Consider the following 22644-nt stretch of genomic DNA (forward strand, 5'->3'; position numbering starts at 1 on the left):
AGGAATAGTTTACTCAGAATTAAAATTGTGTCACAATTACTCATCCTCTTATGTTTTCCAAACCTTTTCATACAATGAACGTGAATGGTGACTGAGGTTGTTAGTCCCAAAAACCTCCCTTTGTGTCCCACGGAAGAAAGAAGTTCATACAGGTTTGGAACAATTTGAGGGTGAATAAATGATAACAGAACTTTCATTTTAGAATGAACTATCCCTTTAAGTCAGTCCCATTTTAAGACCAGAAATGTGGAGACCCCGTAGCGACTCTATTACACCCTATCAATGCTGCAATATCCTTGCGCTTCTCCATATAGTCCCCAATAAACTTCGACATAACACAGATAAACACTTCTAATATTAACACCTATTTAACTCGAATTACCTCTATTGTCGGTGTCGATAAAACGTAAATAACGTGTAGCTTTACGTGTAGATTTAGTGTTCTTGCAGTTTCACTGTAAATGTATAAAAAGAGGTTCCGGTTAGATGAAATAGCCAGAGATTCACATGCTCTTCCTTTCCGAGTGAGTGCCGAAGTCGCGAACGGACCATGTCTAGCGGTTCTGCTGATTACAACAGGTAAACCCCTTATGACAAATAGCCTTTATGCATGCTGTGTTCATAAATGTGTGAATTGTTAAAATAGAGAGGCTTCGAGCTAGTTATAGCGCTGGTGCTGTGAATTTTAACACGGCCCGTGTGATATTAAGCAGGCCGCACAGCAAACTACCGCCTACTATGTGTATTCTCATGTATTCAGTGTTCACGTGACTAAAATGGTTATTATTCACACTTAATTGTTGAAGTATGTATATATAGATATTCAAATAAGTGGCGTTATTATGGATAAAAACGACAAACCTTAGCTAGGCTTCACACCCACCCTGAAATCTAACGCGTGGCCTCCATGCTTGAGGCCTTGGATTCACACTGCCTTCTTCAATACCTTAACATTTGGTCATACGACTCTGTTATGTCGAATGTATTGTATTTGTTTTAGCCATTTTATTATCAGGAGGTAAATAATTGGTAATGTACAACGATTATGGGCTGCTCTTGACGCATTAAAGCTGACGAGTACTGTAAATAAATAAGACCAAATTTGGGCGTAGGGTTTAAGGTGGACCATGAACAAGTCGTTATCACGGAAAACAACCGATTATTCTCTATAGTAACTTTAGTTATGTAAAGTTTTGGCCGTTATCGGCGAGCCACGTGACTTGTTTGGAATGTGCGCTGAGAGGCGCGCGCGTCTCGTGGAGGTTCGAGTTCAGTCCTTTTCAGCTTCAGGAACCGCTGATAATAATCAAACTTGTCTTTTCTTTTAGCTCACGAGATCGAGACCATGGGGGGCCCGAAGGAATGGAGCCTGATGGTATCATCGAGGTTTGTATAATTTAGTGAAGTCTGGAGGGGTGGATGCATATCTGGGCTGGCTGATATAAAGCATTTGAACTGATCGATTAGAGGGTAACGTTAACTCAACCTTAAAATGCAACCTAGGGACTTTTTGTTAATCTACCTGAGGCAAACTTTTGTGTTAGAGCATAATTAGAGTGGAATCGCCACTTAAGTTTGATCGTATTTTCGTCTTCGGTCAAATTGCCTTTTGAATGGGAGTACTAGGGGCACTACTATGATAACATCAAAAATCTCTATTTTTAAAACACTAAGAAGGCTCGACACAACATGAAACTTTGCTCGAAGTATCACCAGAGGCTCTACACATCAACTCGAGCATTGAGAACATTGTTTTTGTACATAGTTTACTAAAAAGAAAGATTTTGAACAACTCGTTGAAGCTGTGTCCGCCGGCATTTTGTCGGTCAAAAATAGTTGATCTCCGAATGTGAATGAACTGACTCTGATTTTTAGTATTTTCTTAAATGCGCATCCTTTACTCTTCTCACCGTTACGTTGCATTCAGAGATTGACTATTTTTGACTCGATGCTCGAGTTCATGTGTAGAGCTCCTGGTGATACTTCGAGCAAAGTTTCATGTTGTGTTGAGCCTTCTTAGCATCAAAAATCACCATTTTTAAAACACTATCATAGTAGTGCCCCTAGCACTCCCATTCAAAAGGCAGTTTGACCAAAAACGAAAATACGGTCAAACTTAAAAGTGGCATTTCCATTCTAATTATGCTTAAACGAAAGTTTGCCTCGGGTAGATTAACAAAAAGACCCTAGGTTGCATTTTGGTGAGAGATCCCCTTAAATTTGGCTGCCTTAAAGGGATATATAGTTCCCCTCAAAACGGAAAATTATCAATTACTCCACAGGGCTCGCAAAATTACAAAATCGCTGGTAGCCCTTTGGGCAGGCACTCTTCAGATGTTGGTAGCCCGAAATGAATTTTACTAGCCCAGATAAAAATACCATTTTAATGTAGAAAATTGGTTAGGAGTCAAAACAATGAATCAAAAACTTTTTCAAAACACAAAATATCAACAAATATGCATCTGGTTCTAACTGAACTGAAATGTGCGTGATCAGTGTGGAACATGAATCGGTCTGTGTCTGTGGCTCAGCCCCCAATGAGGGTATGATGGGAAAAAAAAAAGTAACACTTTAGTTTAGGGTCTAATGCTCACTATTAAGTTTCATTAAGATGGCAGGGTTTTATCATCACGGAGGTCCCGAATGTGAGGTGGGCTAGTCAGGGGGGTTCGGGGGCACCCCTGAGAAAACTTTTATTTCTCTGATCTACATATGTGCATTTTAAGATGTTTTGAAGGCCAAAAAAATTGGATAACAATAGCTTTAAAACCATGTAAGTGGGCAGCGGATTATTTTTCTCTCCTCATCAGCATCACACTCCTATTCTTTGTTTTTCTCTTGCTCTGTCTCTTACCCTCCTAAAGCTGAGCTTTGACTGATACAGGCTTTTCATTTTTGTCTGTCAGTGAAGAAAACAAAGGGTCAACTGATATATGAATCATTTTCTCAGACGCATTCATTTACTGAAAGCTACTAGGAAAGCTAGGTAGTCTAACTAAGCTTATTAAATTCATTCACAGTATGTACACATTCATTATTGATCTTATTCCTAATACAGGGCTTTATAATCAAAGAGGTCCTACATTTAAGGTTATTAGGGGGTTATTTCTCTGTCCATTTCGAGACGTATGAAGGCCAAAAAAGGATAAGAAATGGCTTTAAAACCATGTCAGTGGGCAGTAGATTGTCAATACCTGCTCTCACTTCTTATCTATCACCCTTTCTTTTTCTGTCTCCTCATCTTGCCCTGTCTCTTCCCCTCCTGAAGCTGACCTTTTTTTAATTTACTGAAGGCTACAAATTGTATATTAATTCTCAACATGTACACATTCATTATTAATCGTGTGCCTAACATGAAAACGGCTTTGTTAATGCTCTGTTAATGTCCCCCCACAATGACAGTGAACTAATTATCAGTAACGTTACATAGGCCTATTTTCAGTTCAAAATGGCAAAATTCGACAAAAGTATATTCGTTTGTCTGATTATTTTTGTCATTCGTTTCACATTTATGACCTAAAAAAGCTGTCAAATATGAAATGTTTAGTTTAGCTACTTGCATCTTATCTCGCACTTGACCGTAAACTGAAGCGAGTCGCTCTGCTCAAATTCGCGCTCAGCAGCTTCTGTGTATATAAAGCCCGCCTACTTTGATTTGATTGGTCATCTCAAATATTCTGACATTGACAGACCAATGAGACTCTGTCCTCTGTTTTTGAAGTGCACTCTGCTCGTCGCCGCTGCGGATTGAAGATGAAGAACGCGCTGAATCTGATTATAACAAGACTGAAGCGAACACTATTTCAGATAGCCCGTCGGGCAGGCCGGTTATGCATTTTTGTAGCCCGAATTAAAACACAATAGCCCCGGTATGTCGGGAGAGCGATTTTGCGAGCCCTGCTCCATGTCATTTCAAACCCATAAGAATTCTTGTAAACGACGATATTTTAATCAAATCTTGAGAGATTTCTGTTTCTCCATTGAAAGTCCATTCATCCAAAACTCAAACTTTTCAAAACGTTCATAAAGACACCATAAAAGTAATGCAAAATAGAGCGGTTTAATCGGGTCAGAGGAGAGAAACATTAGCGGCTTTCACACCAGAGGAACCTTTTCATAGTTCCAGGAACTAATGGCGGAAGTACCCACTTTTTGACCCGTTCTCACCGCAGGAACATTTATAGGAATATATCTTTTGGGGGAACTATAATGGCGCTTTTCCACTACACAGTACCAGCTCGACTCGACTCGTCTTTTGTTTGGTTTCCCACTGTGTAAAAGTTGTACCTGTACCTGCTTCCAGGTACTTTTTTTCGTATCACCTCCGGCGAGGTTCTGAGCGAGCTGAGGCAATACTAAAACACAAAAACACGGCAGACTGCTGATTGATCAGAGAATCAGCGTAGTGACACGTAGAAGATTACGTCACGGCAGTTTCCTGCGTCGTCGCTATGATGACCAGGTACTATTGTGGAGGTACTATCTGCAATGGAAAACGGAGCGAAAAGCGAGACGAGTCGAGCTGGTACTGGTAATGGAAAAGCGCCATAAATTAGCTCCTACTTTAGAGTAGGGTCAAACCCAGCACTATAGGAACTACCATTGAAGTAACTATAGCCGATTTCCGACCGGAGGAACCTTTTCACAGTTCCTAGAACTATTGGCTAAAGTACCCGTATGTTCCTGCGGTGCGAACACGCAGACTAGGAACGACTTTAGTTCTAGGAACTCCATTTGGAGGAACTAATTTAGCTCCTACTGCAGAGTAGGGTCTAAACCAGCACTATAGGAACTACCCGTGACGTTAGTGTACGCTGATTGACCGAACGCACGCAAAACACCAGCATCTGCCATTTTTAAAACAGCTATATGTAAACACACAGATTATAGCCTATATATTTACTCCAGAAACTAGATACAAACGTGGAAAACAGTGATAGATGGGTCTCTAAACCTTTATGCTGAAGAGAAAATCCAACGCAACTTTGAGGGGACCAAGTCAAACATGATTATGTATTTCTGCTCCGCTAGCAACACTGGACATCAACCACACGACATAGGCTAATAACCTTTTTTTCATAAACTGTCTACTTTCTATAACAATTCTATCTAATAACATATTAAACAGTACTGTTAGACAGATCGCTAACTAATAAACAGAGAATGCGAGCATTGTTTGCTCTGGCGTTCTCAGCGCCGCCAAAATAAAGGTCCGTCGCTCCATCAAAATAAGTCACCGTGCTTGCGTCACTCCCTTACCCCTCCTACCAGTTCCTATGGCCACTTGGCCAGTGCGAACGCAAACAGCAAAACCGAGTTTGGGGGAGAGTAGTTCATAGAACTGTTTAGAAGTGGACAGTTCCTATAACTAAGTTCCTGTAACTAGTTAGTCGGAAAGCGGCTTATGCTGATTTGTCGAATGTATGCCATACAACACAGTACCGCCATTTTTAAAAAGCTAATGTTAATGGCATTTACTTGTCACCTTTGTCTACGCTGTGTTCTTGTCTTAGCCTCGACGATATGTAGCACCACAAGTTGGAGATTTCGTCTCTTAGCCCTCCTTTTTGCTCTTTCATCACATAACTTGTATGTCCACATTCTATCTCTGTTATCACGAAACCCACGACTCACAACAAAAACACAGCTCTGATCACGACGTCCCCCATCCTCCAGTTGTTGACGTTGTTAAATGCCACGCTTGTATGTCATTTCTGTCCGCTGGCTATTGTCACCTCAGAGTTCCTACTGGCGGTCCGAAAGCAACCAGGAAAATGGCCCTGGGGGACATTTAGTTCCCGGAGATCTGCCCTGGTGGCTAGTTCCTATAACTATCTGCTGCAAAAGCCTCTATTGTTGTAATGACTCCATGAAGTTTTGTTTTTCCCACAACATCTACATTGCTTTATATTGCCGTTACATACAAATAACCATTTGATGCCTATTGTATGTTTTACACAAATAGCATTTATTTGACCCAAATTCCAGAATTGTCAGCAAGCTCTCTAGCTTTGAATGGGACACTACATTTTATTTAAATGTTCACCCAAAAATGAAAATTGTCTGTAATTACTCACCCGCATGTTGTTCAAACCCCTTATGACTTTCGTTCATCTTCAAAACACAAATGAAGATATTTTTGATGAAATCTGAGAGCTGGCTCACTCCTTCATAGGCTGCTAGGTAATCAATTTCTGCCATACCAGAAAAGTTAGTAAAGGCATCGTTAAAATAGTCCAAGTGACTACAGTGGCTCAACCTTAAGTTTATCAAGCGACAAATACTTTTTGTGCGCAAAAAAAATAAATAACGACTTTATTCAACAATTCATTTTCTTCTGTGTGGGCCTCTGAGTTAAAGGAGTAGTTCACTTTAAAATGAAAATTCTGTCATCATATACTCACCCTCATGTTGTTTCAAACCTGTATGAATTTCCTTCTCCTGAACACAAAGGAAGATATTTAGAAGAATATCCGTAACCAGGCAGTTTTTGGGTCCCATTGACTTCCATAGTAGGAAAAAAATATACTATGGAAGTCAATGGGACCCAAAAACTGTCTGGTTACTGACATTGTTCTAAATATCTTCCTTTGTGTTCAGGAGAAGGAAATTCATACAGGTTTGAAACATGAGGGTGAGTATATGATGACAGAATTTTCATTTTAAAGTGAACTACTCCTTTAATGAGAGCGCCACGACACTTGCGTGAGAACTGAGAAGATTGAACAGTGAACAGTTCACGTAAACCATACCCCAGACCATCCTCTTCATGTGGACTCTGGTCAGGTTCGTTGGTGCACACTCGAGTTCACAAAACTGTTTACATCCAAATGCACCAAACTCTGATGTCAGTCAAACCCGGGTGCGTACCAAAAGTTCTTGGTGAACTGCGACAGCTCCAGTAGTAAGATGAAAATCTTGAACTCTGTCATGGAAACTATAACCTTAAACATTTAGAACATGATATAGGCTGCCTGTATATCACATCACACTGTAGCTACGTTGGACCAGTGGATGGATGATGCATCTTCTGGTCAGAAGCGGGAATTCATTCATCGCATGATTCTCACAGTGCATTATGGGTGTTCTTTGACCATTGAGCATACATCGGTTTTACACTCGTTATTGCGGTGCATTGTGGGATTGAATGAGTGCGCTTGATAAAGTCCACTATGGTTTTGGACGCTACAAATAATGGCCTATTTAGGGGGCAAGTTCAGACACGGCCTAAAGCACTTGAATGCGTATTAGTACGTAAAATCAGCTAAAATCCAGCTTGTTCCCATTTAAGACTTGTGACCAATTCTTTAATGCACATGCCCTAAAAAAGAAAGTGGAGGCTTAAAGAAAATCCCACTTGTAATTACAATGTTGTGGTGCTTTTCATGTGTTCCTATTGTTTAATGGGTGGTGGGGTTTTTTTAAAATTATTTTTAAGGCAGCATATTGTCCTTTTAGGTTACAGTAGGGACAGTGAGCTGTTTACCAATTTAGATGTGTGTAATGGCTCAAACTGAAATCTCCTTCACATTATTTTACAGAGCAACTGGAACGAGATTACAGACAATTTTGATGACATGAGCCTGAAGGAAACTCTTCTCCGTGGAATTTACGCCTATGGTTTTGAGAAACCCTCGGCAATCCAGCAGAGAGCTATAATCCCTTGCATAAAAGGTACAAACAAGTTCATGAGAATCAATTACACTTGACATTTGCTTAACATGCTTTTTCAGAGAACACAAAAGTACATGTACACATTACATTTTGCGTAGTGCTGATCTCTTAGTGGTCTAGACCAGTGCTTCTCAAACGTCCTGTGGACCCCCACCACTGCACTTTTTTTCTTTTTTTTTCTTCATGTAGCACACCTGATTCAACTCGCCATCTCTATAGTAGAGACCGCAAGACTTGAATCGGGTGTGTCTGATGAGGAAGACAGTGGTGGGGGGTCCACAGGACGGGTTTAAGAAGCCCTGGTCTAGTAGTCAAATTCTAGTGTGCTCAATTGGTGCGTTATGCATTCGTGTGAATTCTTTATATGTTTTTCTTCTCCATTAGGTTATGATGTTATCGCTCAAGCCCAGTCAGGGACTGGTAAAACTGCCACGTTTGCCATTTCCATCCTGCAGCAGCTGGAGATTGAGCAGAAAGAAACTCAGGCTCTGGTCCTGGCACCAACCCGAGAGCTCGCTCAGCAGGTATGCTGTACCCGAGGTCAACATAAACTTAAGTGTGTCTCAGACCAAGGCGGCATATTCTGGCAGTAGCCCGATTCAAGGTACACTTTTGCTGTTTTTCCTGCTACAAAAATCATGAAATGTGGGTTTTTATTATTTTAAATTGCACAAATTGATGAACTATTCAGCAGGAAATATTTATCTAGCTAGTGCTTCATCCAGAATAATTCAATCTTTCTGTAATGGCCTGGAGTGTTTACTGTTAGGAAATGGTGGTTGGAAATGAGATTTTTAGTTAATGTTGTTAGACTGCCAGTGATTTCACTTGGGAACAAGCTATGGACAAAAGCATGAGATGATGCTATTTCATCTTTCGGGACTGACCTGTTATGGAGATGACCTTTTCAACTGATCATACTTGTCCATTGTTTGGCATTATTAGTGCACACTGACTAACGTCAGTACAGATATTAAGCGTTTTTTTATTTAAACTCCATCCTTTTTTGTCCACTCGCTAGATTCAGAAGGTTATCCTGGCCTTGGGTGACTACATGGGCGCTTCTTGCCATGCCTGCATTGGAGGCACCAACGTGCGGAACGAAATGCAGAAACTCCAGGCGGAGGCTCCGCACATCGTCGTTGGCACGCCAGGTCGAGTGTTTGACATGCTGAACAGGAGGTACCTGTGTAAGTAGCGAAGGCTAATTAGGCTAAAACATGCATGATGTATGAAGTGATGCTTACCATCTTTCGGGACTGACCTATTATGGAGATATTTACAACTTTACAACTGATCATACATTTCACCAACATGGTTGTGAGCCATGTAATGCTTTTATTAAAAGTTTGAATTACAGTTAGAGATTTTTTTTTTTTTTTTTCTGTAAACAGCTCCCAAATGGATCAAGATGTTTGTTCTTGATGAAGCAGATGAAATGCTGAGCCGTGGTTTCAAGGATCAAATCTATGAGATTTTCCAGAAATTAAGCACAAACATACAAGTAAGTCAAAGCCCTGATGCCGGACTCTGAACGGAGGCGTCTTCCGCTCAAAAGAACTGTGCTAAAATTGCAGAGTCCAGGTTCTCCTGGTTTATGCAATGATGCTAGCAGAGTATCATGTGGAAGAAGAGCAGTAGCCCTGCGCCGGAAATGAAACTGAGTCGGACCTCTTTCTTAATGTCCAGTGGCTTATGTTTCAAGGTCCAGTGCGACAATACATGCATTTTCAACTGGAAATCATATTCAAAATATTTTTAGTAACTAAAGGGGTGTTTTTTTTTGCTTTTTTTTCTTCTGTTTTTCTAATATTATTGCTGATAATATATATATATATTTTTTTTTTTGTTCATGCTATAACTGCTTGCTTGTGTTGCCAGGTTGTGCTGCTCTCGGCCACCATGCCTGCTGATGTGCTGGAGGTGACCACCAAGTTCATGCGTGAACCTGTTCGCATCCTGGTGAAAAAGGAGGAGCTGACTTTGGAGGGTATTAAGCAGTTTTACATCAATGTAGAACGAGAGGTGAGGCACTGGTTGTCTCTAATGTCCCTTCTTTTAAAAAGCACCATGCTAAAATCACCAGCCCGAGGCCTTCGGGTCTCGCTCTGGTGTTCATGCTAGTACTGGTTAATCACAAAGAAGGTAGAGCAAAAGCACACGGTCGGAAATGAGTCTAGGAAGGACCTCTTTCTTAATGTCCGGTGTCCAAGGTCTCGAGATTTTGTGCCACATCATGAACACATCATGAACCTCAGGATATTGATGTAGATGATTGCTTGCACTGTTGCTCTGCTAATGTTAATTCACTACTTCTGTAGGAGTGGAAGTTGGACACACTGTGTGACCTCTACGAGACTCTTACAATCACCCAGGCTGTTATCTTCTTGAACACGAGAAGAAAGGTTGACTGGCTGACCGAGAAGATGCATGCTAGAGATTTCACTGTGTCTGCTCTGGTAGGTCCAAGAAGTACATGCACATAGCATGTTGTAATCAAAAATACAGTGTTTAAGCTGTTAATTGTAGGCCAGTGATTTGAGCTAAAAGACAGAGGGCACGTTATGTTTAATGCTGGATGAAGTATGAAATGATGTTCATCATCTTTCGGGACTGACCTTTCATGGAGAAATTTTTAAACACAACTGATCATACTTATCCAGATCTTGTAACCAAGCATGGTGTTTATGCTGGCTCGTCCAAGGTAAACTTGTGTCTTTGTGTCTTCCAGCACGGAGACATGGATCAGAAGGAGCGAGACATAATCATGAGAGAGTTCAGGTCTGGCTCCAGCAGAGTGCTCATAACCACAGATTTGCTGGTGAGTAGGCCTTTTATTTTCACAATTTCTCGTTTGTCAATCTAGGCTTCATGAATTTTGCATGGTGATTTGTTAAATACTGGAGTTATGACAGTATGGTGACGTAATGAAATGATCAGGGCTTTACAATAAGCCTTTGCATGTGCTTGTCCTTCGTACAAGTAAATCTGTCATTCTCTTGTCAGAGTAAAAAAGCTGCTTGTCTGAAAAAATAAATTGTTGTAAATTTATTCTGAAGCAATATTCTCAATACCCCCCCCCCCCCATCTTTCATCATTTCATCTTTCATTTTAAATTCCTGAATTTGATCAATTAATTCAGTTAGAATAAGACACTGTAGGGCTGATCTAATTAAATCATTTACACTGAAAAATTACAACAGCATTAAATAATTTTATGAGATTGTTTTAAATATTTTTGAATGTACAAATAAGAAACGTTGGAAAGAATGATACAATCCAACTGTCTCCATTGACTTTGCATTGCGAGAAGTTGCCTCGTCATTTCTGACAAAAATATCGATAAAAACAATGTCTAAAAGCTGCTATGTGACAAGGTGTACAGCAAACAAGCCAAAAAACCCAGAAATAAGTTTTTATAAACTGTTCTCTCGTTTTAGTGATTCCCTAGTTCCCTATATTTATCTTTTTTTTTGTTTGACGTTTAAATCCGGCTACTTGTAAAATTCTTTTACTTGTCCCTTCAAAAAATCCACTTGTCATGGACAAGCGTTAATGTCAAGCCCTGATGATGGTTAAATGGTTAATTATCTAAAGGTAAAAAGTTGTTATACAAATAAAGTCCTTTTAATTCAACCTGTAGTAAAAACTACTGATCTACTAGTGTCATCTATTTTATTCACAATTTTGAATGATTTAGCAGTGCAAGTTGCTTGAAGATAATTCCATCTTTAGTGCCTTTGAAACCAATGTCTTTTTTTGTTGACTCCAAGGAGATTTTAATATCTGTATAAAGCTACATTTTGTCTTAAAGGTTGTATCAGTGATTTCAGGCCCAAACATAAATGATCACATTCATCTAATCTTCCCTAACGATCTGCTAGCTGCCCGCCCCATAAGCACGCCGTCAAAAAAAAACGCGTCTCTGTAGGCAGCCTAGGCTCTGAGATCTGCAATCTAATCACCGACAGGGGTGGGTGTTGTGAGGTTTTCGTGTGCAGCCGTGCACGAGCGCAAAACCTCACAACACCCACCCCTGTCGGTGATTAGATTGCAGATCTCAGAGCCTAGGCTGCCTACAGAGATGCATTTTTTTTGACGGCGTGCTTATGGGGCGGGCAGCTAGCGGATCGTTAGGAAAGATTAGATGAATGTGATCATTTATGTTTGGGCCTGAAATCGCTGATACAACCTTTAACTTAAAGCAATTATTTATAAGCGGTACTAAAATCAGGAACCGTTGCGAAAATGATCTATTTAGTGGTGAGACTGCAATGAAAACCAAACCCATTGTCTTTTGTAGTACTTTATACTTGCAAGAAGGCCATTCACACAGTGTTTTCTGCTGCGAAGGACAACCTCACCAAGTGCGGCTGACTTTTTACACACGTGCTGTTTTCCTGTTATGTTAATTAAGATCTATAACCAGATAAGGACATTTTATTGTCATTCTCTTGGCCCAGAGAAAGAGGGACCATTTCTAAGAAATGGCAGATTGTCGATTAGACATGTAACACCTTTATTGCAAAGACCTCTTCATCTCATAGCTGACATTTGTCACTCAACTTCCTGTACACTTCCTGAATGTAGCAAACATCAAACACAACTTTAGTCTGAACACAGCAGATGACCGGACCTTTTAGAACTAACACTAAAAGCGCATGAAACTGACAAATGTTCTTAAGTTACAATAACGCTCATACACACTCGCCCACACTTGCAGCCTCATGCTGTAAATATTAAATTAGTGAGTGTTTATTACTCTTTTGTGTTTCACCTTCCTCCACCATTTTACGCAAGTGTGAGAAGCGCCTATGTGACGAATGATGTCAAAGAAACATCAGGCTATGATCTATTATGGTCTATTACTGCATCGATGCAACAATTAATTTCAACACCCCTATTACACGGTGATTAATGAAACTACTTGTATGGACAAGACAAGTGTTGCATATTGATGTTTATTACATGGCTTGGTTGAATTCCAATGTAGAATGCGGTCTGTTATTTCTTGATATCAGACCGCTGCGAAGTATGACATACCGTTGCCATGAAAAACAGAGCGTTGCTATGGACGCGGAACGGACTATTTTCTTTAGCGGAAGCAATACAATCGTTTTTAAATCAAACTCCTTTTTAAATCAATAGTGTCAAATTATTTATTTTTTTTGTAGGTAGCCATGTAATAAGTGGGATAATGTATAGCGAGGCGGTTATAGCGAATACAACCCCTTCAGGCTGATTCAAGACCCCTCCGCTTCGCATTGGGGTCCCGTTCAGCCTGTCTGGGTTGTTATTCGCTATAACAACCGCCTCACTATACATTATCCCTTACTTAATGACTTATTTATTTCTAGATGACCTGAGAAAACATTTTATCCTGCTAATATTCTTAAAGGTTAAGTCATTCCAGAATTAAACTTGTTCAATTTAAAAATGGCTGTGACCACTCGTATAGGTTTCCTTTTTTTCTTTTTTTTTCTGGATTTTACCGTGAAAATAGCTGTAGAAAATGTCATAAGGTGATGATACACTGGGCAACTTTTTGAGCAATGTTGCCGTCAACGGGCAACCAGGTGTGAGACAGGGCCCACGACCGATCTAAAGTATCCAGATAAATTTGTTGCCCATACTTGATGGGAAAAGTGCCCAAGCAACATTGCTCAATTGTCCCATGTATATACTTGTGCATCTGAAATAAATTTGTCCATTTAGTAATCCTAAAATCTGTTCCATAGGCTCGTGGAATTGATGTTCAACAAGTTTCTCTTGTCATCAACTATGACTTGCCAACAAATAGAGAGAATTACATCCATAGGTGAGTAAACCTGCAGGTGTTGACATGTTTCTCTGACTGCATTAATGCAATTAATGTTGACTCGTTCGCTGTAATCGTTCCCCCTCAGGATTGGCCGTGGAGGTCGGTTTGGCAGAAAAGGCGTAGCCATCAATTTCGTCACTGAAGAAGACAAAAGGATTCTTCGAGACATTGAGACGTTTTACAACACAACTGTTGAGGAGATGCCCATGAACGTCGCCGACCTGATTTAAACTTTGGAGATTTGAATGCAGGGATAGCTGTTGAATGATCACTTCCATTTACGCTTATTTTATTGGAAGACAAAAAACTTACGAATTCGATACGTGACATTGACTCTCTGTGTGGACGGTTGTAGACTCCAACCATATCAGTGTTCACTGGTGGTGGCGTTTACAAAACATGGGTTCTTTACATGTATTCTTTTTCAGGTATTTTTTCCCTAGTACGCTTAAAATGTATCTATTAGATGTTCTTCATCGTTTAGTAATATACTTGTGGACTAAAAGATACAAGTGCTGCATCAAGTCTGCTAATTATGTTATGCTAACATATGTGTGCAGTTTAACTGTTCACTTCACCTACCTTTTTTAGTAATATGAAGGTATTTCTTAGTTCTGTGGAATGTATTAATTTAAATGTATATTGTTTATCAAGTTCTACTTTTTGTGAAGTCCTCTTCAAAGGTGGGTCTCAACGCCTTCACTCGATGTCCCATTTAGTGTTTGGCCCATTTGACAATAAAGAGGATTATTCTGTCCATGATTCGTTGTTCCATGTCTTTTGAACTAGTTGAACATCTCACACATTTCTGCTTGGATTAATAGTGGCGCAGGGATGACGTCAGAACCCGGAAGACTAATTTGCTGCTGGTTACTTCAAGGTTTTCCAATTTGAGTCAAATAAAGCCTGTGGTAAACATAACTTGATGATATTATTTGTTCTACTGCAACATAAACTGCACACATTCCCGCCCCAATTCGTGTTTTCAGAATGGGTGTGTTTAAACTCGTTTACTACAGACTTTTATTTTACTCATAAATTGGGAAAATGCTCTAGGGAAATCTACCTTTTTGATGTAATCCCTGCAACACTCTATAGAGGGCTGCTCAACACAAAGATCCACAATCTGTCTTGAGTTATGTGGATGCCCACACCTTCATTCACTCAAGTTTCCATGCTTCTGGGAACTTTCCATTAGTGACTTCCTCATTTGTGGTCAGCTGTTTTGGGTAAGGGCTTGGTTTCCTGTCAGCATGCTTTGGCTTTGAATTATTTCCTGTCAAGTTCTAACATGCTCCAGACACCACCTCGGTCTTCCGTTTTGGAATCGGGGCGAGGCTAAACCTGTTCGAAGGAATATGTTCTTGTTGGCCAAAATCCAGAAAGGAGTAAGCATTTTTGCAGTTTTCCAGTTCCATAGTCTCGAAGACTGAAAGTGTTGTCATGAGACTGTGCTGTAGTTTGTCATCCATTTAGCCTTTTAATTCTGCTGATTGTATGTCAAGATTATCATATTTTCTGCAATCCAAAAGAAGAAAAAAATATTGTTTTTTGTGATTAGGTGGGTAAAAATACTGTTGGCCATGTAATGCAAGTCTGTTGTTCTTTCAAGTTGAAACGCAGGATATCCTGTTGAAGTTGAACACATTTGAATGGCAAATACGCCCATGTTCTGTGTGTGGTTACAGACAGAGGACGTCGCAAAGTCTTGAGCTATAAAGTGTCCAGTAAGCAAAAGCAGTCCACTAGAAGGACAGAAAATTATCTCTGAAATATGAAAAGCATGCAATCAAACTTACTGTGTTGACACTGACTTTGCCTGCCGCTCACCTCATTCAAATCAAATGCCAAGATTCAGAAGGATTACCCGGTCATGTTTGCAATCAATCCATTTATCTTGATATGATCCGTTATATACACACCATGATCCCTTCCTGGGATATAAACATTTTCATTGATAACCCTTATGTCTACAGGAGTGTAATCGGAATTTTACACCAGTCTGCCCTGCTGAAAAAAACAATAGAAACCATCACAGAATTGCTAATGGTTTCCACTACAAAACCATTACAAACCATCAGCCGTTAACCATTAAAACCATTACCAAGTGGAGTCCATTACGTAGTGTGTTTTGGGCCATATTCCATTAGGATTTATTGGTTTTAAGGGTTTCCATTACAAATTTGTATTGGTCTGTATTTTAATGGTTTCCATTACAGGTTTGTATTGGTTCTGATGGTTTCATTACAAATTTGTATTGGTCTTGAATTGCACATATTTAATGGTTTCCATTATAATTTTGTATTGGTTCTGATGGTTTCATTACAAATTTGTATTGGTCTTGAATTGCACATATTTAATGGTTTCCATTACAGTTTTGTATTAGCTCTGATTTGTAGGTTTAATGCTTTTAGCTGTTAATAATTAGGACATTAATTATAGTTTTTAATAAATAAATTTGAATTATAACTACTATTATACACAATTGATATAAACTTCACACCAACTTTTCAATAGCTTACAGCTCAGGTTTTGTTTTGCAAAGAATGAAGAACTTGCACCTGAAATAAAAATTATAGTATTAAGACCTGCTTTTTTACTCAACCCAGCTGGAAATAAACATCTGACACAAAACATTAATATTACATTTTTATTATTTGATTCACAGTTATTCTTTTACATTGTGTGGCTTCACTGGGGCTGACTGATTAGACCTGCAAAAAGAAGGACAATTCATTAGGACAATGTACCTCTTAAACCACATTACCAGTAGGCCTACATAAGATTATCCATACATTATATATTTAAATATATTCATCCAACATCTTTGGACATACTTTGATACCCATTTTTCTGTGGGTATCATGACTCCATGTCCTAGATCCTGAAAAAAAAAAAAAAAAAAAAAAAAAAAACTTAATATGCAGAATAAGACCATTTTAGCTCATTTAAAAGTAGAGGTCGACCATTATATTGGTTTTACTGATTACTTGGCACCAACAGGTAGCAGGCAGGCTTGGCAGAGTTACTTTAAAAATGTATTCCGTTACAGTTACAAATTACTTTTAAAAAAAGTATTCAGTAACATAATCCAACTACCACAATATGAAAGTAATGTAATCTGGTTACTTTTGGATTACTTTAAGGTCACATATATAAATAGTCAAGCAAGAAGAAATATTATCTAAAAAAAATGCTTTTATTTATTAAGAATTTGGTCCAGTGTACAATATTTGCAAAATATAAACTATTTAAGAAAATGTCATATAGCTGCAAGTAACCATGTTGTAGCTAAATGCTCAGTTAATATGAAACCAGAATTTACACAACAGAAATGTTTCTTCAGCAGGAACCGAACTGCACTGACTCGCTGCACATAAAATTATTGCAGCCTTTGCTAAATCGCGTGCTGTTTCATTTTGATTAATCGTGCAGCCCTAGTTTAAAGGGTAACTAAACCCCTGGTCAGAGCCTGACTCCACCCACTGGCAATATTTGAAAAATGCTGGAAAAGTAGGCAGAGCCCAGTGGAGAGGGGGCGTGCATCTGAGACCTATCTCTCTGTAGGCAAGGGCGTGGTTAGCTGGTACCCGCTGACGTCAGAGGCTACCACAACTTCCAATAGGAAAATTCAACTGCAGTAGCCACTGTTCAACCTGAAGAGGGCAGCACTCACGGTTTTACACCATATTTTGTAAAATTAAAACACTTTAAACACAAATGTCAATTTTTTTTTACTTGAATCAATGAACAGCACTAATAAAGCCCCATTTTTACAGATCATTAACTAAAAAAAGTTGGTTTAGGGTTTAGTTACCCTTTAAAGCTGCAGCCTGCAGTTTTTCCTCTTTGTCGCCATCTCTGTTCGAAATCTGCAATTGACCCTTCGCAGGGAGTTTGATTGACAGGTGATCTAACCAATCATATTCCGCCGAATCCACCATTGTTGTCCGACAAAGCAGTCAGGAGAGTTAGGTAGATTAACATTGGAGGATTTGAACTTGAAAAACGGAGTGTACTGACGTCTTTCCGCGGTTAAAGGAGCCGTATGTAAGATTGTGGCCAAAACTGGTACTGCAATCACTTTCAAATTACTGTCAGCGCGTTGTCAGTGTCTTGTCTGCTCCGCGATGCATTTTTCACTGCGTGTCGTGCGTGAGAACATTGTGTGGCATGAGAGCGGCGTAGCTTGTCGGACAAAGCAACAGTAACTAAAGGGGGCGGGTCTTTGCGAACGGTCAATTGCAGTTATTCGCGGAATTATCAACTGTATTATCAGTGTTGTGTTAGTTTGATAGAATCCTGGTCTATGAGGACACCGTTTTACTGGGACACTAGTATACATTTGATACATTTGGTAACTAGATACATTTGGACGGCACCCTGAGTTCAAGTGTATGTATGAGAGTGATACGAGACATTGTGCCTGTGCTAGATGTACAGTAAGTGATCGTGATTCACTTCTTACACACACAATCATAATTCATAATTCAGTGACTGATAACTGTGGTAAATAATCTGTTTCTGAGGAACACTGAAATCTGTTCTATTCTTTAAGGAACAACTCAATTATTACATTAACTTCTTAGATACCTTTAGAGTTGCTGTATCTTGTTCAGGTTTCATCTGATTATTCTCAGTTATCATCTGAAAAAAAAAGAAGAGCAAATAAAAAAATATATAAAAAGACAAATAAATACTGATTTTAGTATGACTTATTGAAAGCCAATTTCAACAGAGGTTACTATTTTTTACCAACTTCTTCAATGATTATATTTAATCTAACAAGCACAAATAGTTTTCGATATTCGTATTAGCCACAATGAGCTGTGAATTATGGGTTATCAGTACCGATCCTCCTAATATTCCATATAGATAGTTGGATAGAAACAGCTGGTGAGATAGAATTGGCAAGACAATGTATTTAAAAAATAGTGCGTGTAATTTCTTCAGTAGGGGAGAGTGGGGTGATTTGTGCCAGGGGGGGAGTAGTTCCACCCTTGTTTCTGGAAAACCATAGAAGAAATTGGTCATGTGACCACATAATTTTGAAAAGCAATCACTTTTACTCGTCCTCCAAAGAAGAGAGACACATGGCATGAGAGTTAAGCACATTTTAGTGCAAAAAACTGTTTTTTCCCTTTCAAAGTAAAATTTCTATGATTTAGGTTTTTTGATTGTAGTGTCTGAACAATTATAGACAAGTTTGAAAACATTTCACACATGTTTTAGTGCTTTAGTAGGCTACACAATGAGTCTATACAGTTAGCATGATGTTAGCTCTCAACTGCTGGATCATGCTAGTTTTTCAAACTTGTGGGTCTGGGGTGATTTGTGCCAAAGGGCCTGGGTTAAGTTGTGCCATATCCAGACCACCTAGACCTACATACTCACAGGGGATAATCTTGAGAAGTGAGGAGATGGGCATGCCTCATCATTGTTTGACTCAGGCCTGCCTGCTATTTGTTTAATTTAGCTAACACTGATTTCAGTTTTGAGTTTGCACTATGTTATTAAAGAGAAGTATTATTCCGTTTTTAAGTGGCCTATGTCACAATAGGATGTTTAGAAATTAGCCTAGTCACTTTATTCTTATATGTTACATAATTGACAGCGCTATGTCAACAGGCATCTATTGCCAAAGCCTTTTTGCCTGAAATGATTCACAAATATCATATATTGTGTTGCTATGGTGCTCTAAATGGTTGCTAGGGCGTAGCTTGATAGCTTCACAATGATCCTGAGAGACTGATTGGTCGTCTGAGTAAAATGAGCCCGCCCCCTTGTCTCTATGACACTGTGATCCAGAGTTATGTTCAATACAAAATCCCTATGCAATTGACCATAGTAGGAAAAATGCATGCTATGGTATTCCAGGGTGACAATATCTAAATAAACCTTAAATGAGTAATTTTGTATTGAATTTATCTTGCTTTCATATAGCATTACGGTTCATAACATTAAAATGTTCTGTTTTACTTCAGAAATCACTGGCACAATTTACCCCCAATGTATTCCCCCAAAGGCACAACTTCCCCCGCACCAGGGGCAAGTTGTGCCATGAGACCACTTTTTTCCCAAGAGCTATATTTCTGAAACAATTTATTTCAGATCCAAAGTTATTGTTCTCAGGGATGCACCACATCCTGAAATATATGTACATCCATAAGTTGAAGGCATTACTGCCATGGCCTCACTTTAAAGTCACTTTGAGTAAAAACTGGCACAACTCACCCCACTCTCCCCCTACCGTCAGCAGAACCGATAACGTCCAAGCTTATCGATACTGCGGTCTTCCATAATTTGGCCCCAGGACCCATTTAATACCGGGTTTCAGTACCCATGCCTACATATGGGTGTGTTCATATGGATGAATGCCTGTTGTATTCGGTCTCTTGATTTGTGATAGTGGCAGCTATTGTGAAACTCACCTTCTTCATCTACTGAGTGTAGATGGCATCAAGGTCTTGTCCTGAAGAATCACAGGGCCAAACGCTAGGGATTATGTCTCATCTGATAACAAGAGCATAGCCATAAGTTTAAGAACTCTAATGATATCTTTATCCCCTAATTATTGCATTGGGGATATAAATTCAAACATTTTAAAGGCTAAGAGTATGAGCCACAGCTGGCCAGATATCTGTGAAAAATAACTTGCGTGACTGAACCACATTTAGCATTTAAAAGTAAAAAGAATTTCAGTATTTATCAGTAAAAAATACATACAAAATAAATACCCCTGAGTTGGACAGTATGGTGTCGGTCTCATTGGCCAACATAATTCAAAACAGACCTAGAGAAATAAAGTAAAATATACCAATGACCATGATATCCTGTTATCATAATAGATAATAAATAAGAATATATCATTCTTAAGATAATGTATTGTGAAATAAATGCATATGAAATTAGTATCATGATTAATCAATTCACCCTTTGTTGTAGAGGGTTTCTTTCCTAATGAAATCACTTTTTTTAATCACTATTTGTAAGTGACGTCACTGATTAACAGTACAGTGCATTATTTTAGGTTAAATAAATTAGCTTACTTCCAATCACCCACTGACAAATGACCAGCAAAACAAAACTATCAAAAAATGTTATCTACACAAAGATGTGGTTAAAACCCCAAATTTTCATAACGTAAATTAGGCCTAACGTTACCTCTTCTGAAAACGGTTGAGATGCTAACGGACTTTTTTGAAGACACAAAACCATTTCTATAAAGTAAATATTCAACAGAAGCGTGTGTTTGAATGCGACTCGAATGTTCACGCGCACGCGCATTAAAACACTTAAAAGTCACGCAGCACTTAAATAAACATCTAGAATTAAAACAAATAACATCATTTAAAATACCATTAATATTAAATCATGAATTTTAAACTCATGTAAACCCCAGTTTATATGCCAGGTTTTGTTACAATACTAATAATTGCGTTATATAACTAAATGGCAAACAAACAAAAAAACAAAAAAGAAATCTGGGTTCCAATTATTATTATTATTATTATTATTTATATATATATATATATATATATATATATATATATATATATATATATATATATATATATATATATATATATATATAATAAAATATATAATAATAAAATAATATATGCTGCTGACCAGCTGACCACCAAATTGTCCAGGCTGGGAAACCAGCTTGATCATACATGGCAGGCTGGGAGACCAGCTAAAACCAGCTACTTCCTTCTTAAACCAGCTAAGACCAGCCAACCAGCTTAGGCTGGTTTTAGCTGGATTTTTCAGCAGGGAGGCCAGGTGTTGATGTTGACGAGGAAGAGAGCCAATGTAACGGGTAACGTTAGGCTATCAAGCTTATTATCGAGAAGTATTATTATATTATTATTTATATTAGTATTATAGAATAAATTTGATTATTAAAAAAGAAAAAGAAAAAATATAGTAGCCTACATACGGCGGAGGTGATCCAGCAAAGTCTGACATACTTATTGAAGAATAACTGTTGATTTTTAATAGACAAATAAATAAATAAAAACCCAGAGAAAAGGAGAAGAATTCTCATCGGATATCAAAATAAAAGTCTTCACACAACATATACCTGTCAAATAAAATTATTACAGTGAAACAGATGAGACAGTGGTCATAAGTTTCATATTTCTTTGTCATTTTATTTTTTGTAGAGCCTATTTTTAAAAGGTTATTTAAAAACTTTAAGAAAAGCATTTTGAATAGCTTGTAGCAGTGTGCTACATATTGTGTACTGTTGTTAAACAGTAGCCTAGTGTTCAAAGATACATTTCAATATTATAACATACATTATTTGTGATATATATATATATATATATATATGTAAAACTATGAATGTGATTATGTGTATGAGCAGACCTACACACAACCATACCTTAAACAGAGATGTTGCTTTTTAAAGGCATGCAGTGGAACAGAGTCAGAGTCTGAGATAGACCATAGGACAGGCAGCACGAAGCAGAACACTCCTGATCCCCTGTCAGTGATTGACCTACAGCCTGACATGGACACTGCTTTGACTTCCACAGGAACTACCACAAAAGCTGAGACAATGCTTATGATTATGAGCCATGCAGCAAAGCATAAAATAACTGGTTGCCAGTTACATGATTTACTGCAGTTTATAAATAAATTGTTTGGGCAAGAGGTTGTACCTCGATCCAATATCTTTTCAACAGAGTGTTTAAAAACAGTTGTGAGGAAGTAGAATTTCAGTTCTACTGTGAAAGTTGTCACTTAAAAATAGGAACAGTCCAGGAAATCAGTGACAAACAAATTATATATTAATATCATCAAACCAAAGAAAACACTAAATTTGTTGGAGACTTAATGGTTCATATTGGTGTCCAGTAGATAACATGTAACCTATAAGTTGCCAAAGGTGTTCTATTGGTCCTTAATGGTATCCAATAGAAAAAAACATGCCACCAATAGAAGAAAGCAAATCACCAATAGAGACCCACTAGGACCATTACAGTTTCCATTAAAACCAATACAGACAAATAGAAAAAACATGCCACCAATAGAAAAAAGTAAATTACCAATAGAGACCCACTAGGACCATTACAGTTTCCATTAAAACCAATACAGTTCTCGTTATAACCATTAAAACCATTAGCAATTATGTAATG

General features: G+C 38.5%; 1 protein-coding gene and 1 long non-coding RNA gene across 3 annotated transcripts; one reads left to right on the forward strand and one right to left on the reverse strand.

The window, feature by feature from the left end:
• The first annotated feature begins 457 nt into the window (after positions 1 to 457).
• On the forward strand, positions 458 to 14257 carry eif4a2 (eukaryotic translation initiation factor 4A2). The gene is made up of 11 exons (XM_084120170.1): positions 458 to 579; positions 1329 to 1386; positions 7542 to 7674; positions 8059 to 8198; positions 8696 to 8864; positions 9069 to 9178; positions 9556 to 9699; positions 9996 to 10133; positions 10406 to 10495; positions 13413 to 13492; positions 13581 to 14257. Exons 1-11 carry the CDS (start codon positions 551 to 553, stop codon positions 13723 to 13725), a joined length of 1236 nt encoding a protein of 411 aa, XP_083976296.1. The 5' UTR covers positions 458 to 550; the 3' UTR covers positions 13726 to 14257.
• A 1874-nt stretch (positions 14258 to 16131) lies between these two features.
• On the reverse strand, positions 16132 to 20971 carry LOC311086955. 2 transcript variants are annotated; one of them, XR_014607148.1, is made up of 5 exons: positions 20233 to 20971; positions 19927 to 20008; positions 18089 to 18142; positions 16333 to 16379; positions 16132 to 16209 (listed from the first exon to the last, which is right to left on the reverse strand). It is a non-coding gene; the product is annotated as an uncharacterized lncRNA (long non-coding RNA). The 2 variants fall into 2 exon arrangements; XR_014607149.1 differs by having other exon boundaries at positions 19927 to 20971.
• Between the last annotated feature and the right edge of the window lie 1673 nt (positions 20972 to 22644).

Source organism: Abramis brama (assembly GCF_963993115.1).
Source record: "Abramis brama genome assembly, chromosome: 7".
Classification (NCBI taxonomy): domain Eukaryota; kingdom Metazoa; phylum Chordata; class Actinopteri; order Cypriniformes; family Leuciscidae; genus Abramis; species Abramis brama.